At 37.1% G+C, this 26,949-nt stretch overlaps 1 protein-coding gene across 1 annotated transcript in view; it reads right to left on the bottom strand.

Moving 5' to 3' along the window:
• Nucleotides 1-706: 706 nt before the first annotated feature.
• LOC149065191 (myotubularin-related protein 9) overlaps nt 707-26,949 on the bottom strand; it is a 60,548-nt gene continuing 34,305 nt past the window's right edge. Inside the window, exons 11-13 of the mRNA XM_089254405.1 lie at nt 13,670-13,739; nt 7,014-7,241; nt 707-2,124 (exon numbers count right to left, since the gene is read on the bottom strand). Coding sequence (XP_089110531.1) covers nt 2,037-2,124; nt 7,014-7,241; nt 13,670-13,739 — 386 coding nt within the window. The 3' untranslated portion in view covers nt 707-2,036. The remainder of the gene's footprint in view (nt 2,125-7,013; nt 7,242-13,669; nt 13,740-26,949) is intronic.

Below are 26,949 nucleotides of genomic sequence, written 5' to 3'. Positions count from 1 at the left end.
TTAAGAATGAAGCGGGTGGATTTATTTTGAATAGATTCTAATTTGTCTATGTTTGAGAGAGTATGGGGGGGGGAATCCCAGATTTCACAGCCATATGAGAGTACAGGAAGGATGTAGGTTTGGAAGCAGAGATGTCTGAGGTGATGGGTGGAAATTTTGAGGTTCCGACGAAGAAAAAAAGAGTTTTTGGAGACACTTATGAAAGACGTAATCAACATGGAGATTCCAGAAATAATTATACTCAGATATTTATAATTAGAAACTTTGGTGATTAACGAGTTATTGATAATGTAAAAATCATCAAGGGGGAAGTCTTTTTGCAAGTAATTTTCATAAAAACTGTTTTTGAAGAATTAAGGGATAATGTGGTTAACAGTTTTTTCTCAACTTAAAATTGAATGCATATAAAATAAGTCATTTTATTCACAGGGGTAACACTAATGGAGATACAGTAGTTCATAACAAACATGTGAATTTATGTAATGGTGCTTCTCCAAAAACACTAGTTCAACCATGATCAGATATAACTGCAAACTCGTTATAGTGCCAAAATTCTTTGGGATAGATGGTGATGTCAAATCAGGGTTCGACTGTTTAACCGAAAATCTATGGTAATCCAGTTGAAAACCACTGCTATGAAATGCCTAAGAAAGCTTTAATGCAAATACCACATTAAATTTTAAAAAATAAATAAAACACTAAGATATTCAGCTTAGAACATTTATCACACATTTAATATACAATAATAACACTTTCTGGATAGTATGGTCGAATTACCATGACAAAATATTTACAATCCACCCCAGTAGCACAACAACATTGTACAGTGTCTGGACTATATTGTTATATATCAGAATATCAGATGTTATAACTAGGGAGATAGGACAATTTTGTCCTATATACAGTACAAATTATTTATGCTATTAATTGATTAAGTTTTAATTTTTTTAGACAAATATGTATTTGATTCCATGTTTTAATAATCCTCTCTTTCAGGGAAAAAACTTGAAACTATAAACTATTTTAATATGGTTTGAAATACATAGGTATATTGTGAACCTGAGAAAGATCTATATCATATACACGATATAGGCCTGTGTTTCTCAAGATAGAACTATCTTAGGAGACACAGATCTATATTGTGAATCTAATTGGGATCTATATTAGATACACGATATAGACCCATGTTTCTCAAGATAAGAGACATAGATATATATCAGATACACAAGATAGACCTGTCTTTCAAAATAGATCTATCTCAGGAGACAGATCCATACTGTGAATTTCACATGCACCCTATGTAAAAACCACAAAGATTAGTATAGATCTGTATTGCCATCACATTGACTGATAAAGAATTGAATATGATATCAAAAGACCAGTTATGGATCCATGAATGTGATAAGAGAATTAACATTTAACATTCATTTAAAACATTTGAATCATTTCAGTAATTGATATCATTTAGGTAATTTAATAATAATAATTCAGTGCTTTACTGATTTATTAAGCAAAACGATGGCGAAATCGGGAAAGGAGTCAGGTCAGCGAGACTGAATTTTTGGGAACCGAGTTCAAATCTGGCCCTGGAAAGTGTAATTTCCTTTTTTTATTTTTTCTGAAATGGCACCATATGAGCCAAAGTACTTGCATACGTTCTCATATAGATTTATGTCCGATTCACAATATAAAATTATGCTTCTTAAGTTAGGTCTATATCAGATCCACGATATAAATCTGTGTCTTTCAAGAAAGATCATCACATTCAGGATATAGGCCAATTTATCTTTAACTATGGCTTTTTTAGCCAGAAAGATATCATGGCTTGATACTGATCCATATTTGAAAATGAAATTTTACGATATAGATCTATATATTTCTGTACTACTGAGGAAGATTCATCTGAACGCCATCGTGTGTTTGGAACACACCTACATCATCAACAAACATCAATAAAATTCTCACAGCCAATAAACGCATCGCACAGTTGTATAAGCAAAGTCCACTGAAATAAAATTATCTACATCAAAAAATTTTTAACCATTGATGACTAGAAGATCTTCCGAAGAGGCTGGACTCAAAATCCCTGCTTCAATGGCTTCTTTTTGTTTGTCAAGCAGGACCCTGTTGAAACGAGAGATGGGAAAAGATCATTCAAGTTTGTTTGGTTATGACTCAGGAAATTCAACATCCACAATGATGAGACCTAAGGGAAGTGTCTCGAAAGTGCCAAAGAAATTTCAGAACTGAACATATTGATGCACCAATACAGTGGTTAACAAGCATTTATTCTGAAAACATTCTCACAATCCAATGTACTGCTGCGTTCAAAAAGTTCTCTCTCCGAGAATTATTTTATTATGGAATAAAGAATACAGAGAATAAAATTACCGAAAAATTACAGAATAAAATTACTGAAAACACCAATAAGCAGATAGAATGTATAAGCAATAGAATATATATTTGGTGTTTCCTTCAAAATAACTATCTGTGCAATTATGCATTTTTGCCTTTGTTCATACGAAGATGTAAATGCGGATTTCGAGCCTGTTTTTTGTCAGCTCCTCAAGTGCCTTCATTGCCGTTCACTGCACTTTTTCAGAACCTGAGAATCGCTGCAACCCTTAACCCTTTATATCCGACATTATGACAAGTAGAATAAGAAGAAAATTACAATAAATTAAAATAAAAGTATAACTATAATGATAATAAATAGTTATCACGTAAAAACTATTTGGTAGTACTTAAAGTATTCAGTACTTTAAAGTATTGTCAAAATATAAAGGGTTAAGCAAAAAATTCTTCATTTGAAGAAAAACGAAAAAGTAACGTGGGGTGAGATCAGGGGAATAAGCTGAAAGGTTGCAAAAGTATCAGAATATTAACTTTTGACAGGTAAATCTGACACAAGGAGGGATGTGTAAGCATAGGCAGAGATAGACTTGGAAGTCTGGGAGGGCATGTCATTATTGCTGGGGGCAAGATGATGATGATGATGCCAATACATATATACATTAGATCAGTCGACTTCACCTTTGACATGGGGGCCTTCCCCGTATCTCCGCCCATGTCTGTAAGTCGGCGCATTGTTATGATGGAGCACCCATGACTTAGTTTTCCAACGATCTGATCGCTGATTGCTTGCATCTCACCAAATTATGCAGATGTTTAAGGACTTGCAGGTCCCTCCTGGTGTTAGATCCCCCCCCCCTCCTTTTGAAAATGTAACATTCCGATAATTTCACAACCTTCCAGCTTATTTCCCTGATCTTGCTCCACGTGACTTTTTCCTTTGACAAAGAATTTTCTTAAGGCCAGGATTACACTATAAAAGTTTGATAAAAGATCTTTTACAAAACTTGAAAAAACAACCAATAAGTATATCGATTATATTTGCTCGAATGTAAGATATGCTTATTGGTTGTATTTTTCTCGTTTTATGAAAGAGCTTTTACAAACTTTTGTAGCATAATGCTGGCCTAAGGGGCAGTGATTCTCAGGTTACAAAAAAAAATGCAGCGAGTGATGACGACAAAAGCACTAGGAGCTGACAAAAAAATGATTGCAATCTGCATTTACTTCCCTGCTTGAACAAACGCAAAAATGCATAATCGCTAAGGGTAATAAAATAAGTCTCAGAACTTTTTGAACGTAAACATCAAAGTAGTACATCAAAGCAAGCTTCACCATAAGAGGTAAAGGAAACTGAAATGATTTGTTCTGCATCTCCTTCATGTCATCTGCAATACCTTTCAAAGACTAAGTCAGATTGATTTATTTTGTATTATAGTATTTGTGCTTATTTCATTTTAAAGACTTATGTATAGTCTATGCTTGTTTTTACGAACATTTTTATGGACGTAAAAAATAGTTCGTGAAATCAAAAGTTCTTAGATAGAAAACACATTTCAAAGGAACGGTATATTGTTTGGGACCAGAAGATTAGTTCGTAAAAATTACTTACAGAAGATTAATTTGATCATGTCCAACATGGTAAAAACTCTTGAAACATTTAAATGAGATTAGTAGTGGGCAACTTGTTGAATCGGATAGAATCATGGTTGTGAGATAGGTCACTGCGGATTATGGTGAATTTTTTTGATTGGACAGGCGTGTAGCCTGCTGCTCAAGGAAGTGTCCTTGGTACCATACTTTTTTCACTTTTAATCGATAAACTCAAACAGGGTATCGATAGGATTGTTACTTTATGATCATTTGATCATTTTTGTCACACCACTGTCACTTTCTGCACATAAGGGCTAATTAGACTGGAACCTACAATTTATCACCAATTCTGAACGACAGTATTCCATGTTTTGCTTTTTTTTAATACTCATGAGGGGTTGGTACACTAACATATTGGTATTGGAACTCCTTGCAGTAGCAATCTTTTTCTGTAGTCGTGTTGTCGTGTATCTGTTGTACCTCACATCAGGAAAGTTTCTGACAAGGACAAATCGGGTATGGAACTTTGCCACACCTCTGAACATCCTTCAGTACTTTAGGGAAGTATGAGATTGTAGGAAAATTTGCAGATGATGTAGCTAAAGGGAATAGTCAGGAATCTGAGCAATAGGGAGTTGTTCCAGATAAACTTGTTACAATCGCAACATGAGCTAATGAATGGAGTACAACTTTCGGCATTGACAAGTGCATGGTCACTGATTTTGGGTCGAACAACTTGTGTTTCACTTACGAATTAGAATGATGAATCATTCTTTTTAATGGTTTAGCATTCATATTTCTCAATCGCACATTTTTCCCATCTAAGGATAATGAAAATATCACTGATTTTTAACCAACCGTGCATGGTTATGAGAGGTAAGAAGATAATATAAACAAATTATATTATAAAATTACAAATATATAACATGTTTCAAAATTGAAGGATAGAGGTGGGTTTGGCAAATTCCCCAGGGGTTCCCCAACTATTGTTACAAATGGTAGAGCAAAGAATCACTGATTTGGGAATTCTCATTGATGAACGGCTTAGGTTTTCTGAACATTGTTCAGCAGTGGTCAGAAAAGCAAATAGAATGCTGGAGGAGGGGGGGTCATTTCTTCACGTTCTTCTAAAGTCATTCTTCTGCTTTTCGGGGGCTTAGTTTGTCCTGCACTGGAGTATGCCGTAAGGTTTTGGGGACCATACCTACAGAAGGACATAGACTTGGTGGAGGAGGTGCAGAGATAAGCTCCCACTTGCTCTTGTTGGCACACAAGGCTCAAGCTATAAAGATAGACTTGATTTCTTGAGTATGTTTGCATTAGAGGGAAGTGTCTGGGAATATGATCGAAATGTTTAAAATTTTCATGGGTAGGATGGACCAGGAGTTATTAACATTATTAACACACTGTCAATCAACTGCTTCGACAAAGGGACACCAGTATCTTTCTCATTTAATAAGGAACAATTCCAGGTTCAGGGTTCATACAAAATTTCCTAAATGAAAATTAAGGAGTTTTTAAGGAGTCACGGCAAACTTCATAACTTACAAGTTTTACAGCAAAAAAAAGGGGGTGGGGCACATATCCAAATTTATATATTTTTTAATTTGCCAAACAAATTTTCCCTCTTCTCAAAAATATAAACGTAGAAGTGGTTCCGAAATTACAAATTTTGATTTGTTGCCCAGCATCATAAGAATTCATAAAATAATCAATCCACATGAATGTTTTCTGTTGTAACCAAAGTGTTCTAAAACCTTCAAGTTTCAGTCAAAAATACAACTCATAACAGCATCACATAAATTATAAAAATTATAAAAGTGATATTCATTCCCCCTCCAATTATTCAAAATAAAAACCACAGCCGACAAAGATTTTTCTTACAAAATTATTTATATTTGCAGCAACTCTTTATTCACCTCTCACTTAAAATGGATCAACACATACACAAATTCGTTAAAAAAAATTTTCAATTCTTCTTCAGTTTTTCAATTTTTCTTCTTGTTTTTCAGTTATACTCAGAAAGAAATTGTCGCAAAATGGGAGCAAATTTCAAGATATACAGCAAAATGTTTGGCGATTTCGCACTCGTTATTTGGCGAAATTTACAAACTAACTCGTAATTCGGAGGACTAGCTCTTATTAATGAAATGAATTTTTTTTTCCACGAAACATCAGGATTTGATGCAATGACGATCAGCCATAGTAATTTCTGCTGCTTGCAGTGGCGACTTTTTCTTTTTTTGAAAACGGAAACCGCGGTCGGTTGTTGAGAAACACTGGACTAGAATAAACTATCTTCAGCTGTAGGATTAAGGATACGATTGGGGTTTCACGATGAAAAGCCCGATGAGGGGCCGATAATTTGAATAAGGAGCTGCGGTTACCACAATCCGATTTTCGGGGACAAAATCGAAAGCGGGAACTTTCATCAACCTTAGCAGGAAATATTTTCAAAGTGGGGAAAAAGTCGACTTTTTTTAGAAACAGATGGAAGGATTTTAAGGGCCCTTAAAAAGGAAATGAAAATTAATGAATTTTTAAGGATTTTTTAAGCACCGTACGAACTCTGAGGTTGTGGTGTCACATGAAGTTTTTCTCTAATTGGGTTATCAATAAATGGAATAGCTTACCTCCAGGGGTCGTGTACTTTAACGCAATTGTTACGTTTAAAAAGAAGTACTATATACACAGTGGGATAAATTGAGGAGCTATACATACTTAGAATAAGACAACCATAACCTTTTTTTTATGGGCAGTGCATTATATAGTATTAATTATTAGTTTTTTCTTTCATGAAACGTGCATGCTTTCATATTGGGTTGCTTTATTTTGGTTACATTTGACATCCATATTTTTATGGACATCTTTTTCTCAGCCATTTCGTTGGGAATTTTGCGTGTTGCGGTATTTGTGAATGGAATAAAAAGCAGAGACTTTCAAATCAAAAACCAAATTCCAGAATGTTTGATGGAAGTGAAAGCACTTTCATGCCTTTCAGCATGCCATATATATATATATAAACAAAGGAGGTTCCACAACAGCAACAAAAAAAATCAATAGCAAACCTTCTAAGTTTCGCCACTTGAGATTGCAGTTCTTTCTCCTTTTCCCTGATTTCTGAGATGACTTCCCAAGCTTCATTAATTGGTCTCTGGTCGACAACCCACCTCAAGTATAGACTTGACCACAGGACGAGACTTTGAGCAGCAACGGAAGGCCAGATGACGTTGCTGTTTGGTTCGTACATGGGATTGAGAAAAGTCAACATCATGTCCGTTCGATTCAACATGGACCTTTAGAAGACAAAATCAAGGCATGAACAGAATTTCTTAAAGAGCTTTCATACAGTTCAATAATGTGCATTTCTCCTATTAACCTGAAAACCAAATTCCTGAACTGAGCTAATGTTTTCAACATAGAAAGTACTAAAAAATGTATAACTAATAGATTGTGTAATGAAATGTAATTTAACAATGCAAAAAATGTAATTTTAATGTTAAAATAATTTTAACTTTCTTTTTAAACCTTGAAAGTTATTTTAGAGACAAGAGAGAGAGAGTGTGTGACACTGTGTGACATTTGTCTGTCATTTCAGGATGATTCATGATCATTTTTATCTTTAAAGAGATAAATTACATCAAACATTTTAGTAGCTAAAAGCCACAGTGTAATGTGGTCATACGAAAAACTGTATGGTCATATGAAAAACTCTCATTGCAAGGACCCAGGTTTGATCCTGACCAGCAGTACAGTTGGTGGTAGACTGAAGTTTTTCTGCAGTTCCCAACTTTGAGGAGCGAATGCAAGCTAATCTCCCCATTAAAAAGTTTTGCCACAGAGAGCAACAAGTCTACTGTATCATATCGCACCTTGAATATGTTATCGTATTTGCTGGTTCTGTCACCATCTCTAACCATTAAATCATAAGAGATGTTGGGTTGATTCCCTGGGAGAAAAACCAGTTGAGTCATTGGGATCATTAAATAATCAATTGAATCATGTCGTGTATTTTCTGCATTAGAAATAAAATTTAAGGGTAAAAAATTGCATAAAGTCAAATACCTTGGCTCACTAGAGGAAGGCAACTGCAGACTTCTGCTGGTGCCAATAATTCCTTGATCTCACCAATAATAACTATTGTTGACATCTTGGGGAAGCCTGACCAACTTACTTCATTTTGTTCAAACTGTTGCCACCCAAAAAAGGACAATATTCGAAAATATTCATTGTGACGTGTCATTATGCAAAACAGATATGACAACACAGTATTTTCCTTCATACGTCTGAGGTAATCAGTACTCAGATTGAACCGAAATAGAACCTTTTCTTCTCGGGTATAAATAGCCATTGAGAAAGATATATACGATTGCATTCATTCTCACATTAATATTCGCAGCAGTGTATAGCTGCTAGGGTTTAATAACAACTAGTGCGCTGTTGTTTAATTTTACTAATTATGTAAAGTATTTTTTTCTTTGTGGCTACTCTGAGAGGCTAATTATTGATACTTAGCTGGTCTGGGTAGTTAGTTTTTAAACATGTTTTAGTGATCCTTTTATCTATAACGTGAATGTGTTCTAGTCAAATTGAAATGGATTTTAGTGAAGAGTTGAAGGTTCTCAAATTGATATAATACTTCACTAGTGCGGATAAATTCTAAAACTCTTTTGATCGTAGTTCTTCTCTGAGACTAAGATCATGTGCTCAGTGATCATCTTGATGAAAGGTCATTTGATATGATCTAACATGCTCTTTGCTGCCGTTCAACAAATTTTCTGATGTCTTGAAGTGTGTTCTCCATCACCTAGTGTGCTGTGGAACTGAATTTTCTATTGTGATCTGAAAGTCTCATCATCTCCTGAGGGATCGGATACTCAATTACCGTTGGAATCTATTTGGATGTTGCGATGTCATATTGAAATACATGAATCGCCTTTGACCTTATTGGGTGAGATCTCTCCAGTTTCTTAAGAGATTATTCTTTAACATACTCTAATAATGAAATCCGAGTTTATTTAATTTACAGAAACAGATTAATTGATTTGTTTAATGTTGATTGTATTTGCATTGTATTGTGAAATAATTTTTGACTTGAGATTTGTCTTGAATGTTCCTTTTGCTGCTTGTGAACTTGATTGGAATGGGATTGGAGAATTCTGGGACAGTAACTTGATAACGCTACACTACAACAGCACAGATTTGTAATGTACTACGAGCTACTGTCCCATAGTTCTCGATTCCATACTAATTCGACAGGTAATAATAAACATAGGCAAGTTTCAAGTCAAAACATTTATTAAACAGAGTTATGTTGGCACAATTACATTTTAGTACTTAAATATCACAGACAAAGTAAATTCCGACTTCGTATTTTAAATTACATATAATACAGTAAAACCTGTTTTCAACGGAACCTGCATTAAACGGAAAACTGTCTTTAATGAAAAAAATCATTGGTCCCGTGATTTCAATGCCAAAATACACATTAAAAACCTGGATTAAATGGAACCTATCTAAAGCGAAAATGGAAAGGAAATTTTTACCCTTTAACGGAAAATTTCACACAAACACTTTGACTGTTTCGCAAAAGAGGGGGGGGGGATCATACATAATATTAGTTCTTCTATCGAAATTTTTAATGCAATGACTGCTTGCCAATGCAAGTTCACCCACCCTTAGATTCGTAAAAACTGCTATCGTACATGATGCTGTGGTTTTTGAAAAGCCACATGCAGTGAAACCGAGTTGCTTTCGGAAATTGTAACAACATTTTTAGATAAAAGACAGGCTTTACTACGGAAGAAATCAGTGTAATGGTTACATTTTCAAATGATATAAAGTACAATTACTTACAAAGTCTTACTTGTATACAAGCTGCTTTCCATGATCGCAAGTGCTGAGCAGGGCAAGAATTAGATGGAGGTGGGGGGTGGCAATTGCTCGGGTATCAAATTTTACGTGGGAAAATAAAATTTTACAGTGGTCTGGGCAGCAAAATCATGTTGCAACCCCCCCCCCCCCACAAAAATCCTAGTCACTGCCTGGTGCTGCCGAGGATTACATAAATATAGATGACAATGTACAAACTGAACCTAACATGACAGATCTCATTGAAAATTTCAGAAAAGGTTCACATCATCCAATACAGCCGTAGACAATCTACCCATATAAGATACCCTAATATCCATTAGAGCTACAACAATCAGCGAGTATCCAGTCACTCACGTGAGACAATCCACAATAACCAAGGAAAGTTCATTTCAGGAACATGATCGGTAATGGGGAACACCAGCAATTATTGTTGAATTATATGAACGTACCGGATCATATTCAACGATTGCACATGAAGACGATCATCACCACATCAATTCATGTCCCGAAAAACAGCATATTCTAGGACTTACATGTTGAAGCAACTCACGCTTTTTTTTTTTGTAGGTCATCCAACTCTCTTTCGGGAACTATTTCATCATGACTAGAATATGTAGTAAATTTTAGTTGACTAGAAAAACATAATAAAACTACTCGGACCAGCTGAAGTAGCTAAACTGCGTTCAATACAAGGAGATTATTTTCACATTGTATTTAAAAAATATAACAAGTTATCATTAATTATCAGGTCATCTGTTACGATGACTGAAAGCGTGAAAGAATGTGATCATTCGGTTATCTCCAAGGGTATTTTTGGCTGTGTAGAACTGGTTTGTTCTAGGTCCAATTAGAGAACTCGTTACCTCCGGTGCATGAGGAAAACTATGACTTCATTCATCCTGATTTGCATATATATATATATTATAGTGACATATACCAATAATTATTTCAAGTGTTTCTGCTTTTTTGGATGGAAACAGTTCAAACAAGATGGAGGAAGCTGGATGGACTTCCCCACGATTTCAATCGAACTATTACAGGTGAGATCAAAGAATCAATGGCACCAACAGAAGTCTGTAGTTACCCTCTACCGTTGAAACAAGGTATTTTACAAAAGATAGTTATCATACATCATTTATGTATTGGAATTTATGCAACCAACATGATACAAATAATTAATTATGACCCTTAACGACTCAACCAGGTTTTCTCCCGGGGGAATAACCTAGTGGATTATTGGGGTCGCATGATAACGGTACTACTGGAACATAGAGTCCAAGGGACAATGCATTACAAGATAAAGCATTTGGCCAAATAACTATGTTAAATTTTTACGAAAAATCAGTTTTTTTACTGAATAACGCTCCATATAGCTCCTGCTACATGTTCCTAAAGTATGTTCCTGCAGAAACCAACAGATGTAGTTACTACACATGTGTTTGGTTTGAAAGAAAGTAGTTGAAGTCACTTATTCACATGTAAAATGGCTGTGAACCCCCTTTGTGACAACACACCAGCTTCAAAGCATGTGCTTAAGTGGTGCCATGATAAGATGCTCGTCTACCACCATGAAGGATAAAATCAGATCTGCAGGTTCGACCCTGGGACAACAACATAGATAACAAGTTCTTTCCAAACTAAACCTCAGACGACCACTGATAGATAGTGCCTTGTATTTCTGACTCAACTCTATCAGTAGTAAATTGCTATACGTAGGGTTACCAGGTCCGAAGACTGAGAAAGAAGGACATCTGCGCACGTAGACTTAGTGACGTCACTTATTCCAATTTCTCCAATAGATGGCGCTACTATTCAGATCAATAAAACCGGCCCCAACAATAATTTTCCCCAACTCTAAAACAGAACCGCTAAAAAAAACCAGAAAATATTCTGGGAATTTTGACGGCTACTAATGAATTGCGTGTGGGAAAACAAACACAAAAACACTCATATTCCAAGGGCGTAGCCAGGGGGGGGACTTGGGGGTCTGCCCCCCCCCCGAAATGTGAGAAAATGACCGAAAAAAGGGAAAAAGATGGCCAAATCCATTGTTCTGTCACTTTGGTCCCCCCCCCCTGAACGAAATTTCTGGGTACGCCCCTGTCATATTCATATCAATGAAGAAATTTATGTTTCAAAGTGGAGAAAAAAAATTTAAAACAGTTCTGGAAACCTGAACAGTGGGATAAAAAGGTGAATTTTCGGAAACGAAGGAGGACACTTGAAATGACATTGAAAAGAAGAACAGTTGGTAACTATGGTGATATGGTCAGAGTTGGTGTGTGGTTATATAAGTGCTAGTAAGTAGTAGCCTCAAAAACAATGTTTTGCACTGTTCTGCAGCAAGCCTTTAGCCTACAACGATAAATTATTTAATCATTACACTTCACTCATAGTTAAAAAAACTGGTGGCAGATGGCAGCACTACACATAACAAGCATTACACAGAAACAAACTTCACGTCAGGTTTCAGTACACGCACATTCCCACATGTATCAATTCAAATTCGTTAAAGATTCCGCAGAGGAATATGGACGAGGTGCATGTGTGGTTTAGTAGTAGTAGTAGCAAGCCTTTGGTGGCTGAAAATTTTCTACAGTAAAAATTCCTATAACAAAGTTTTCTACACAGGAGAGAAATCTTTTTCTTCTTTCTCATCTGCTGATGTTGTTTTCTTCCTGATATTTTCAGCAATGTGTCACAGTTCTTGATGCATTGTGCTTTGGGACCAGGGCCGGGTGTGTTTCAACAATTTTGGGACATTTTCAACCAAAAAATGTTAGGGTAAGCAAAAACTATGCCTTTGCTTTGATTTTATATATTTCAGGAGGGGGATCAGCATCCACTATTTCTGAATATACAGGAATGATACCATACAAAGAATTTTAAACACAATTAAATGCAAATTAACACAAAAATTGAAACCAATGAAAATTTCAGAATTGACAAATTAAAAATAATTAGAAGAAATAATTGCAGTACCAATGAAAATTTGGAATTTATGAATGAAACATTTCATGAGTTGATGAAAATTTAGAATTAATGAAAGAAATAATTCTAGGTTTGATTGAACTTCAGAATTAACGAGAAAAAAATTCAGGATTCACAGAAAGAAAAATTCTAGAATTAATAGAAATTCAGAATCAATGAGAGAAATAATTATAAAATCGATAAAAAAAATAATGCCAAGCTAGATACAAATTCAGATTTAATGGGAAGAAAATTAAAAATTAATAGCAATGATTAACTATGACTTAATAACTAAGTCCAACAAATTCCACAATTGGTAAAAATTCAAAATTAACACGAAAAGAAAACTCGCCAGAATTGATGAAAATTCAGAATGCATGAAATAATTTAAGAATTTGCAAGAGCCTTCAATTATTTATTGCGAGTACGGTACTTCACAAAGCGCAAGGCCTGGTGCAACAGTACCTGTCACACACCCTCAAGGGCACCTCTCGGGCTGAGTGCTGTTTCAGTAAGCAAGTAATAAAAGCGAAGTGGTGGTGTACCTAGAGACTGAGATTTTGGAAGGTTTCACCAGCTATCTTTCGAATCAGCAGTTTGATGTAATGTACTGTAGATATGAATGTAATTTTTTTTTTTAAAGTTGTGTGAGACTTCAGACTGTTACAGGAAAACTAATATAGCGCCTTAAGCAGTACTCCACAGTTACTGAAATTCTGCTTAAGCCCCTAGCACAACAGGGCTTGAAAATTTTTAAACGGATCTAATAAATTATTGTTCAATGAGCATTAAGAAGCTTGATGACGTTTTCTAATGAGTTAAATAAGAAAAAATCAACAAAAAATTTAAACCAGAAAATTATTTGGAAACAATTTCATACCATAAGGAGACTGTTTCTTTTGCCAATTTCAGTTCTTGTCTGTCTCTATCACAATTACCGAGGAATGTACCTATAATGAAAAGTGATATTAGAGCAGGTAGTGTTTGCTATACTATTTACCATATATTGAGGTGGTTTAATGGTTTTGCCACCTGTAGGCTATACAAAAATTGCTACTCTTCTCTTTCTCTCATTCTAGTCTATAATTTTCTTGATCATTCATTCCTCAAATGAGCCACCTTGGGCTACATTCCGCTTAGTCCTCACCAATACGCCTCTGTCTTTAAATCACTCTTTTGGTCGCTTACATGCTATCTTATCTGGGTATGAGATATCATGAAAAAAAAAGGTAAGAGCAGCAATAAGCAGCAGTTTCATACCCCAAAACAGTTTTGATACATTATTAAATGACATTCCTCGGTTGGGAAGTAGCTGCAGTTTTGCTTGAATAGATCTGTCAGTTGTTGGTTGTAATGATTTGTCTCGAATAGTAGTAAATTCAAACAATACTGATTTTATCAACACATTATTTACGAAAAAGCTTTGTGATTTTCGAAAGAAAAATTCCCATTTTAGGTGAATTTCAAAATCGCGAGAACATACTTCACGACTTTCAAATTTTAAAAATATAATTAAAATATTCAGGGGCATAGAACGCATCTCAAGATTCAGAATATTTAAAACGTTCAACTTGGAAATATTGGGGAATTCGATGAATGGATTTGTATTTGTATTAGTAATTTCTTCTTGGTACGTTCTGACATTACGTTACTAAGTTAATCATATCAATATTTCACAAACGAAAGCAAGTAAATTTTATTGCCTGTTAAAGCTAATCTATTTTTTTGCCACAGAATGCTGAGCATCTATAAACACGCCACAATAATTTTGTTTAAACTTTTGAGTGTATTTACATGTTTGCCTTTACATCTGCCTTTTTACATGTTTTTTATTTAGTTTGGAAAATACCGGAAGGAAGGATCAATCACCAGGTGTTACCAGCCTGTCACTTGAATCCAGCCCCCTCTCGACATGTTATCATACTTGCCGATTACACATTGTCACATACGAGGGGAGGCCTCTGGTCTTTTTGAAGAAATTTTGTGAAAATAAACACCTTTTTTTAAAGAGCTTTTGTGCTCCACCCTAAGCCGTTGATAAGGTTAAGAAATGCAGGACCGACTTCCCAGCGATTCATTGACGAAGTCGTTTGTGATCTCAAATTGTAACATTTATATTGACGACATTTTAGTGGTTAGTGAAGAGGAAACCACGCAGGACTTGGGCAAAATTTCTGAATGTCTCAACAAGTATCGCAATCTCCTCAACGTAAATAAATGCATATTTGGCCAAACTGAATTGTCCTTCCTTGGTTATCTCATATCTTCGAGAGGTATATCGCCATTATCGGACAAGGTCAGTGCTATTGCAGAGTATCCAAAGCCTACCACAGGGCCGTCATTTAAACTTTTTCCAGGAGGGGAGGGAGCAAATAACATGTACTCAATGTATGTATATATATACCATTTTTAGTGTATTTTCAAAAGAAGGAGGGGTGCCCCCCCCCCCAGAAAAAATGACAGGCCTAGCCTACCACTGTGTATGATTTGAGACGCTTCTTAGCTCTCATAAATTTCTACCATAGGTTTTCAGACAAAGCAGCCGAAAAACAAGCTGCACTCCATGACTGTGAAAAGTAAAAAGAAGACAAAACACCCCTCTTGCTTCGACCCCTGCAACTGAAAAAACTTTTCAGACTTGCAAGGACATGATCGCTAATGCTGCAATGTTGGCTTATCCAAAGTGAGATGCTGAACTGGTTCTTATGACCAACGCCTCATACACAAGTCTTGGATCTCTTCTGAATCAAAAACACTCAATTATAGATGAGCCCATCACTTTTTTTTCGTGCAAGCTCACTGCAATGGAGAAGAAATAGTGTCTACAACCAAGTGTTGCTGGTAATTTATTCAGCTATCCCGCACTTCCGTCATTTCTTGGAGGGCAGACAGTTCACCATTCTCTGTGGTCACAAGTCTCACACCTATGCCTTCTGTCAGAAGACAGAAAAGTGTTTTCAAAGGCAGTTATGATAGACATTCTCACGAAAATAACTGCAGCAGTGTTCAACACTCTGAGTGCCCTATAAATTACACTTTTTTTTTTCCAATGCCGGTAAATGATTTTATGATCAAAGAGATCGTTCATTATATGTGGTCAAAGGCATCATCTTATGGCAGCTTGGTCCAACCCAGATATTCTTAACACCCTGTCTTCTTCTCTTGCTGATTGCTGCTGTAACCAGGGTCACTCAGACTGTCTATAAACTAAGGCCCTCAGTTCCAGCAGAGTTCATATTTCTTTTTAGAGGGTTTTTGCCGTAATCCTCTACATTGGCCAGTGCAAGTTAGAGGAAGCCCATGCGAGTCCGTTCACCACATGTTAAGCATTTTTGGGCTGTACCACAAGATGCGGTGGACCTTAAGTGTTTACTCCTAGTAAATTCCTTCAAGTCTTGATAATGAAGCAATTCAAGGATCGTCTTAACCATTTGAAAAATTTATAGGAGACATTCATACAGCAGAGGATTGAAAATAGTCATTGATGATGATTATTATTATATATAAATTTGCATCATATGTATTCAGCCACCTCGCTGGGCATTTTGCCTGTTGTGGTGTTTGTATTTGTATATTTGTATTATAAAATACACACAAAAACAAAGAATTTTATTATGTATCTGATTCTTTTACAAATTCAATGCTGTAATACATACTGTAATCAATGCTGGACACATACACGTGAAATAATCCAAAATGCACATTTTAAATCAAAATAATGCACGCGGAATTGAATGGGCGGTAAACTCATGCTACCGAATTTTCAAAAAAATTCACGAAAGTACAAAAGTAAAATCACCAGAAAAATAAATTCCCCAGGGTTTCAAGTTACTAGGCCTCAGCCCAACAGAAGCTATTTAACACCATCAAGAATTTTAAAAAAATCGGTGCTGAAAAGCGACTGTGATCAGAATATCCTGCAGCAAAGTGTTATGGAAGTGAAATGACACGTAGCTCAACCATTAGCGCAAAAAACTTTTCCTCCAATCGTTAACATAGGTGCATGCGAACATGCAAATAAGACGTAAGAGGAAACGTAGTACAATTTCTACAGCTATAACCATAGATTCGAAAAAGTTTGTGACTAATTTATTATAGTTCGTTTCAGGTTAACTTTGCAGTGAAAGGGCAGCTACGAGGGAACCGCATCACACGTTGCTATGACAACGAAAGCCTTTCAACCAATGTATCGATGTGCGGTCGCGGTAAGGTATAGCTTATTCTCACTGAGAAAAATCTTTTCACGTATAATGGTGACCATTTTTTTTTTCCAATTTAAAATTCTTAAATGAATAAAGATCAATTCGGAACAATATTTTTTCAGTATTTTCTTCAATCATTCAAAAAATTTAAATATTCTGCATAAATTATCATCGTAAGCATCCGATATATGGGAACTATATTTTGTGGCGAAGGAACACACTCTCTACCTTTTTCTGCACTGCAAAGTTAACCTGAAACGGACTACAGTAACCACACTTGTACGCCGAACTTTGTTCAGCTGAGCTGTCTTGCGTCGCTCCGCTGGCCGTTAAAGGGGCCCCTGCTCCCAGACTGAAAATATCAACTCTGTTTTCACCACAACCAGAAACATGGCAATATTATTTCAATAAGCAGGATTAAAGCCCTAGCAGATAGAGAAGGCAGTATAATCCAGTTGAAGCAGGCAAGCACAGCAAAAATAAACAAATGTTTTCGAGGCGCCACAAGTTACAAGGTTCCCCCCCCCCCTAATTCGGCTTGGGGCAATGCCCAAGTTGCAGGGCCCGGTGTTTTAGCTGGTGTTTGCCTGCCCCCTTATGTTTCTTAGTACTGGGTCTGAAAGGGATAATTTTAAATGAAGTGTTCAGGAGTTTTATAAATATGAAAAACATTGTACGGAAATATCACTTTAATTTAACCACTTTCATTATCAGCTTTGCCCGTACATGATGCATGCACTACATGAATTTTACCATAAAATTCAATTAAAATAAGTATGATGAAGATAGATCCTTTGTGATGAGTATCCTGCATGAATGTGTGACGTTTTGCTTTTTTAATGTTTTAAAATCTCATAATTAAATCAAAAAAGTTGGGGTTTTATGCTTGTTTACTAGTTAAATAGCAGTAATCCCGTTCTTCGTCCCTTAATATCCAAGCAAGAGGTGTGGGGGGGGGGGGATGAGGACGATCACCACACCAAGAGTCTGATAATATGGTAGAATGAATCTGTCCCGTATTTTACGGGACAGTAATGACTAGCAAAAATTGCCTTCTCTGACACATCACTCTGGATTCATGCCTGGGGGAGGGCACTGACTACTGTTTTTGCACCGGGGGCCACTAGGTCTAAGACCGGCCCTGCTTGTCTGTCTTCTGGCGGAAGGCATAGATGTGAGAGACTTATGATCAAAGTGAATGGTGAACTTTTTCTTTCTTTCCTTTCCAACCGAGCACAACTCAGATCTATCACCATTTATGGGCTATTTACTACCTAGTGAGTTGTGCCGGAGGTGTAACTGTGTGTGTATCTAACAGTCTGAGTGCATATGTAGTGTTGTGCTTGATTTTTCAGTGCTGCCATCTATATTTCAGAAGTGAATGATGTGTTATGATTGAATTTGTGCTGTTTGTAGGCCTGTTGCTCTCTGTGACGAGACTGTTTAACGGGGAGATCGGCTCGCATTCGCACCTTGAAGTTGGGGACCACAAAAAACCAACTTCAGCCGACCATCACTATGGTGACGGTGGGGTTCGAACCCGTGTCCTCGCAATGCGAGTCCATCACTATAACCACTTGACCATCATAGCGGCTGAATGGTTAACTGCCAGCCCTCCAAGAAATCATTGTCATGAGTTTATTACTGGTGTTACTCATTTTGGGTTAAACGATACCACATGTCTAAAACGCGACTGGAGATGCAAACGAACTAGTTTCTTTAGCGCAACATTTATAATACAAGGAAATTGTGATAAGGACATTGCAAAAATAATACTACTTCATTTTCAATTAGGGAATTACATGTTAATTTTTTTTATTCATGGGAGATACTTCGACACAGTGCATTACACTAAACTCAATACCAATTATATTCAAGAAGGTCACTCTCATTTTTTTGAAGAATTATACAGAAAAAGGTCACACAATAAACACATATAGTTTGAAATCACTCACCGTCATCTCAGTGGAAGGTTGTAACTTGTGTCCCACATTTGGGGCTCTCGATCCGGGGCTAGGGAGAGAGAGAATTTACCATTCTTGTAACGTGACATGTTGGTTGATCAACTCCCAGAATCTCTCTGGCGAAAAGCCTCGTGTGTTCGCAAACCAAGTTGGTAAAGACTTCAACTATTGGACGAAGGCAATCGCCTGATTTCTGTAAGGGGGTTTCCATTGGCTCAGGTGACGAGGGAAGATTGTAATGTGTAAGTACATATTCAGTACAAAAAGTGTGTCATGGAAATCCCTGGCGAGGGAAAAGGTGAATACACGTGTTGCTTCCATGTATTGATGCGTGTTTTGTGGTTTCTCGATGGGAAGGAGAGGGGGTGGGATTGAGTGTTGATGCACTCATGACATCATGGAAGTGCCAAATAGCGGAATAAATTCTCAGCAACTCTTGGTAGTGGACACTGTAGTTCTTTTCTGCTGCAGTGAGCTTGCAAGAAAGGAAAGTGATGGGCTCAACTATAGTTGAGTGTTTTTGATTTAGAACCACTCCGAGACTTGTGTCTGAGGTGTTGGTCATGAGAACCAGTTCAGTGTCTCGCTTAGGATAAGCCAACATTGCAGCATTAGTGATCATGCCCTTGCAAGTCTGAAAAGCTTTTTCAGTTAAAGGGGTCGAAGCAATAGGGGTCTTGTCTTTCTTATTTTTACTTTTCACGAAGTCATGGAGCGCAGCTTGTTTTTTGGCTGTTTGGTCCAAAAACCTATGGTAGAATTTATGAGCGCTAAGAAGCGTCTCAAATCATACACAGTGGTAGGCTTCGGATACTCTGCAATAGCACTGACCTTGTTGGGTAATGGCGATATATCTCTAGAAGATATGAGATAACCAAGAAAGGACAATTCAGTTGGGCCAAATATACATTTATTGACATTGAGGAAAACGCGATACTTGTTGAGATGTTCAAAAATTTTGGGTAAGTCCTGCAGATGTATGGTTTTGTCTTCACTAGCCACTAAAATGTCAATATAAATGTAACAATTTGAGACCATGAACAACTTTGTCAATGAATTGCTGGAAAGTCACTGGTATTTATAAAATTCCCAAATATATTCAAGTTGAAAGTTTTAAATATTCCAAATCTTGAGAAACATTCTATACCCCGGAATATTTTAAATATATTTTTTAAATTTTCAAGTTGTGAAGTATGAATTTTGTTGAGCCTATGATAGTTTATGGAGCTTCAATATGGCATTCTACCAAGGTTCAGATGGATCAATTCAATACAAAGACTCTTCCACCTACATATATCCGGTGCGTACAGAACTACACCTTCAGCCGACCATCACTATGGTGATGGTGGAGTTCGAACCTGGGTATTCTTGGCATACCCGGCATTCTATACTTAAGGCAGGAATTCTTATCATGAAACTTTGCTCGTTCGCACCAAAAACAAGCAGAAGCTTCGTTCCTACTGCGGGTTGGGTCGTGTTTTTCCTTCGTTGATTGCTCTTGTTTCTTGGACTCTGAGCCATGGCTCCCCTGTGGATTCCTGAGACCCTGGCCGGGTTCCTGGCTAGCTCTGAGCTGATTTAACGCAAGGTTATGTAACTCCTCCTGCTGCTTCTTGACCGATTTGTATTGTCTTGCCATGGTCGTAGCTATCTCCAGCTGAAGCTTTTCGGACAATCTTCGGTCGCTGACACCCACAACGATGCAGTTGCAAATCATCTCTTCTCGGAGAGCTTGATAGTCGCATGACTCCGCTAGCACACGGAGAGCAGAGATGAACTCCTCAACTGGTTCTCTGGAGTGTGAACACGATCGTCCACTACTGTGAAGAGAACATTGCGTCCAACTAAAGTTGATTCAATGACTCAATGAAGTGACAGCTCACAGCCTAACTCAAGTCAACCCGGAAAAAGAATTTCCACAAATTTTCGATGGGCTTGGAGAACTGAAGGGAGAATAGGAAATCAAGCTGAAGCCTGGTGCCGTGCCCTTTGCAGTTCATGTTCCAAGGCGAGTTCCTATCCCATTAATGGATAAAGTAAAACAGCATCTCGATGCGATGTTGAAGGACGGAATAATCGAATCAGTGACAGAACAGAGTGAATGATGTGCTCCGCTTGTGTTAGCAGCAAAACCAAATGCTCTGCGTCGATCTGACCAAACTGAACAGCAGCGTTCAACGTGAGAACTTTCCATTACCTTCAGTTGATCACCTTCTGGGCCAGATACCCCCAGAAGCCAGGTTCTGTTCCAAGATAAACGCGGCGAAATTGGCAAAAATGAGAAGAAATTGGCAGAGAGGTCTCTGAAGTTTACGACCTTCATCACGCCTTTTGGAAGGTTCCATTTTCTTGAGACTTCCGTTTGGAATTTCTTCAGCTCCAGCAGTTTTTCAAAGAGACATTACAGTACTTCTACAGCGTATCCCAGCAGTGACGAACCTGACAGACGACACTTTAGTGTGGGGAGATACTCAAGAACAACACAACAGACTCTTCAGGTGAGCCTGGGGTATCTGCTATCATCACTCAAGATAGAATTCCTGGCAAGAGTCATGCACAGTGGCGGAACCAGGGTGGGGCAATGGGGATGATAGCCCAACTACAGTCAAGTACAGTGATCTCCCACTGTGGTCAGTTCCCACTGTGGTCTGGCCATCAGGAGCATCTTTTGAAGAATGCCTTTCCCTTTTGTTCTTTGATGTGATCTTCCCAGCTAAGTTGTTAATCAATAAAGACACCTAAATACAATAGCACATCTGTTTTCTTGATGGTTTTTCCTTGGAACTAGATAGTGGGAGGTCACTTTTTTTGATATTCACAAAAATTTTGTCTTGGCCATAGAGTGAGCTTATGCATGTGCAGCCAATTTGACATTGTTCTGAGGGCTTCCTCTGCTAAATCACCTGATCCCTTGACAGTAGTGGCAGATGCAATCACCAAAAATTCATCAGCGTAAGCCTGAACTTTGATGTTTCAGGACCACTTAATTTTCAACAGCTCATCAAGAACAAGATTAATTAAACATAACAAGGGGTCGGAACATGAGCCCTGAAGAGCACTCTTCTGAAGCTCTTTCTCAGCTTTTCCTGCAGCAGTGATCAACACCGCTTGGCAGTGGTTCAAAAGGTCTGATAAGATTATCCTGAGCTCTTGAGATATGGGCACTGTTGCTATACGACATATAGACGAGTATCTGAGGTTATCAAACGCTCCTTCTATATCCAGGGATATGATGGCTACGTTATGACCTCCCAACATGTCTGCAAGCACCATTTCCACTGAACGACCTTGCCGGAATCTATACTGGTTGGTAAGCCAGAATCCTTGCCTCTCCATGTAAAAGATGACTTGTACCAAAATTTTTCCAGTACCTTCTCGAAGCTAGAGAGTAAAGAGATAGGGCGGTAAGCTTTTGGGTCACCTGCACATCTTTTCTCTTTTCTTCAATAAAAGGAGCAGCTTACCTACTTTGGAATTATTTGGAAAACATCCCAGTTGTCAAGCATGCAAAGTCTGAATACAGAACAAAAGTATCCTGTGCTGTACTGGAACCAACACTCCAAAACTGTCTTACCCTGGACCCTACACATGAGAGGGAAAAAGCTGTGCCGCGTAGGTATCTTTTTTTTTTTTCTTCCGATAGCATGTGGCCATTTAAAGTTTCTGAGCGGCCACATACATTTTTTGCAAGCACAGTTAGTGGCCGCTCGTGGCCGATTATTTTGGGTGGAGCAGATTTCCAAAAATATACGCCATCTACCCCGGTGATGATATGTAGTTAAGAACATGCAGGGCCATAACTGGGATTTTTTCCACCCAGGGCAAACATGATTTTGTTCCCCCCACCACAATTTAAAATTTGGTAATTTTATAAAATGGAGTTCTTTGTTTCCCCCTAAAACTTGTCGTACTTGAATTTTTAGGCCTCTGCCTCCTCTAGTTCCAGCCCCTATTTGCAACATGTACTATTTACAATTAGTAAAGTATTCCACTGCATATAAAACTTTTATTTTTGTTTATCAAATTATTTTTCACATTATCTGAATATCCATGCAGTACAAAAATACCAATGCTGTATCAACGAAACATTTATGTAAATAGTTTGTGCAGTGAGCTTAAGTGATGTCTTAACATTGAAAAAATCATCATTTAAGCTTAGTCGTTGCCATCGGCAATGATTTTTGCAAATTATGAAAATTCATATTCTTCTTCCAATCAGGGCCGTATTTATGTTTTTTCTGCCCCCTCCCATTTCAGTGTAACATTTTTAACCCCCCTCCATCCCTACCATGCCATTACTAATAAATCAAACAAACAAAAGAGGTACCATATATTATTGTGCCTAATTTTACTTTTCTGTCTTGTATTTGTATTTTATTCTGATCCATAATAATTGACATATAACGGGGAGTGCTCAACCTCCGGCGGCAAGCCAAATGTGGCCTGCCAAGGGGTTCCTGAAGAAAGTTATCAATACACACAACGTGATAGCTTCACCAGTTTCTTGCTTACGAGTGGAAAACTATATCGCCACCTATCTGGTCCGCAAACTTGAAAGGTGTGTGCACCCCTGCTATATAATGAGGGTCATGACCTCTGTAGAGCCCTAGAAGAGCTAACATAAAGGGTTTTGAGGGCATTAAATGGAAAAATGTCGTGGAAGTTTTATTTATACAATTGTAAGTAGCTCTATTGAAAATCAGATCATAAATTATTTTTACTATTCTTTTCGTCATTAACGTCAAGTGCATTCTCTCAGCATGTATCAATATCAAAATATGCATATGTAAAAATTAAGTAGCCAAGGGAAAGGGTAGTAGTCTCTCCCCCTCACGTTTACCAAAATACTGATGTACTCATACATGGAATAACATGATTAAGAGTTTACTGTAGCTGACTGACAGTAACAGTTACTGTCAGTTTGGTACCTTCCAAAACACTAGGTTAGTGAACTTTGCCTTTTTCTTAGTCCCGATTCACCGAAAAATGTTGCATTATACAAAATATATATAACTTATATACATTTTTATCAAGATTAAGACATGACAAAAAATTATCAAGTGTTTTATAGAGCCAATAGAACTCATAGTATTTATACTACGAATTACCATAGGCGAAAACTTATATAGGGTCCATGTGTCAGAAGTCTCCTCTCCTCCTCCTAATATAGTAGATGCAGAGGAAAACATGATTTAATTTTTGTCCCTGTATTAACCCATTAACGACGACTTTGATTTTTTTTTAAAACAAAAAATAATGAGTGGAACCACTTCCACCATTTATTGGTAAAGAAAAAACTTAAAATTTAGAATGGCAAATTTTCTTACCAACCGGCGTTAATGGGTTAATACCAGGATGTGAGTCAAGTTCATGTAGCTTTGCACCCAAAATAAAACTAAAATGCAATGAATATTCATTTTTTTTACTTTAATTTCTTAAATGAGCTCTAGCTCAAACTTTTTATCGATTTATCAAAAAAATTTGCATGTTATATATGCCTTATCTATATATATAAAATTGATTTTCTGTGTGTCTGTTCTCTATACAAATCTACAATTTTAGATTGATCGTCGCCAAATTTTGCATATATACCAAATGGGACCCGACTTGAACGATAGGCTACTTTAAAATTTCGTCAGCCCAGGGCAAATGTCCCAAATGGGCAAAAAACTGTCTGGCAACAATGGTTTTTGGGCCTCAACAATCACTTTCCGAACGTTTACTTTGGTTACCGTGGTTCCCTAGCAATGCGTTTCAGACGTGTATATGCCTTTACAACGGTTTGTCAATTCTTTAATCCTGTTAGTATATGTATAATAGTTTATGCCTTTATAACGGTTTGCCACATTTTCAATATACTCTCAGTAATGAGGCTTTTTGAATAGACGTCACAATCATCATCAGCATCGCTTTGAGAGTCAGGAAAAGGGTGATCCTCATAGGAATCAGTGCTAAAATTGTCGATTTTTACTGTAGAAATGCGGAAATTAGTGGGATTTTCCGCCCCATCAATAATTTTAAAAATTGTATTGAATTCTCAATTTTTTAAATATTGAGGTCGCTTAGACATATACGAAGCCCAGGAGATTAAATAGGAAGTAATTAGCCCCGGACCTACTTTTGAGTTAGACATTCATGCAATAACATTGATTTCAACCATTTATTTATGTCTTCTGAAGCATGAAAATTAATATCTCCGTATTGTCTATTAATATTCAACTGCATAAATTCATATAGTTTAGGATGTTTTAAAACTAATTATGAGCCCATAAAATACATCAAAGAAATTCCACAGCTTCAATTAAGCATTTTTGAAAGCTGAAACAGGCAGATGGATAAATTAAAGTTCAGGGGATCGAAATACCTAGCGCCCCTTAAAAAAAGGAAAAAAAATATATTCGTTTCTATGTTTCTTTAAATCTAGATTTGTTTATTTCATGAAGTCGCTCAGGAAGTCGTCATATTGGTTAACTTAGACATGGTTTGCATGTCCCTCAAAGAAAGAGGGAGATATCACGTGATCCAAACAGCCTCATGGAAGAAAACCCGGGTAGCGCCGGGTATTATAGCTAGTTGAATATAATATTACAAATTATCTAAGATTGAATTGTGGTGATTATTCATAAATTATCATTAACAAAAACTCTCACAAAATAGAATATGTGTGAACTTATCAGAAATGAATTGCTATATTTGATATTTGCTTATTTTGTTTTCGTCAGGAAAATGTATAATGAAGAGGAGCTTTTTTCCATTTTTCTTGTTGGTAATCCTGCATTTATAAGCAAATGTAGTTTTGCAATAATGTATAAAATTCATAAAAATGTGGGTTCTGCCACTCCACATTTGTTTTTTTTGTACTCAGGAAAGCATCACATGAGGAGAGCTGTCCTTATAAGACCAGTAAATGGAAAATCGTATGACCCTGCTTACCATTCTGTACCATGATTGCTTCATATTCCAATTAGGGACTGCAAATGGATGTTATTCTGGATTGACAAGCTTCATCCCATTCAGTTCCCAAACAAGTTAAAAAAAATTGCATTGTAATCAAATTCATTCATTCAATTTATAGCCACTTAACACTTTCTATGTGTGTTTACCTCATGGGCAGAGATCGGGGGCGTGGGGGCATCCCCCCAGCATCAAAGGTGGAGTCGACTGATCTAATATATATCGACTTGATCTAATATAATATGTATATATGAATTGACATCATCATCGTGCCCCCCCCCCCAGCAATAATGACCGTTCCCCCCATACTTCCAAGTCCTGTTTCTTCAGACGGTCAACCATAGCCCAAAGACTTCCACCAAAGCCCCAACCAGGGCCAATAAGAGAATCTTTGTTGCAGAAGATTCTTTTTATTGTTCTGTCTACTCATCCTACAGCAGGAAATCCCTTATTATTTTTTTCTTCTCGTATTCAAAAACCTGCATTGTAGAATATTGCCTTTGGGGTCATTCAAGTATTACGTCAGCAAATTTTTAGCCATTCTTGACCCCCACCCCTGTCAGCAAAATTTTGTCATCTCTGCCACCTACCTCCTAACACATATTGGTGGGATTAGTGATGTACGTGGGCACTTGTCCCCCCTATCCAGATGTTCAAAAAATATTGTTTTTTAAAAATTAAAATTTCGAAAGAAAATACCTTTATACATTATTATAATTTTTGTTAGGCATGCTATTTGAAGGATAAGTGAGAACTCTGAAGACTTTTTATTACCTTTTACCTTAATTATCTGACCCTGTGTCAGGACCCAGTCGTCGTGAGAAGCAGCCTTTACACGGCAAGTTTGACATACGTATGTCTGAAATCAGGATGATCTTAATCCTTGAATGGACTTTTTCAAGGCGTTCAATGAAGACACTGATCAAGTACAAGCGAGGTTAAATTCTAACATGAGCATGGAGCACCGTAGTACTCGGGAGCATCAGGTCGAAGATACCTACTCTAAAAGATAGCCCTCCAAAGAAGATACCACCCCCCCC

The sequence above is a fragment of the Pholcus phalangioides genome, unplaced genomic scaffold (assembly GCF_987345545.1).
Source record: "Pholcus phalangioides strain wild (caught in Gottingen) unplaced genomic scaffold, Ppha-v1.0 ptg000041l_1, whole genome shotgun sequence".
Classification (NCBI taxonomy): domain Eukaryota; kingdom Metazoa; phylum Arthropoda; class Arachnida; order Araneae; family Pholcidae; genus Pholcus; species Pholcus phalangioides.
The sequence above is the reverse complement of the archived record's forward strand: the minus strand, read 5'-3'. Positions and strand labels throughout refer to the sequence as shown.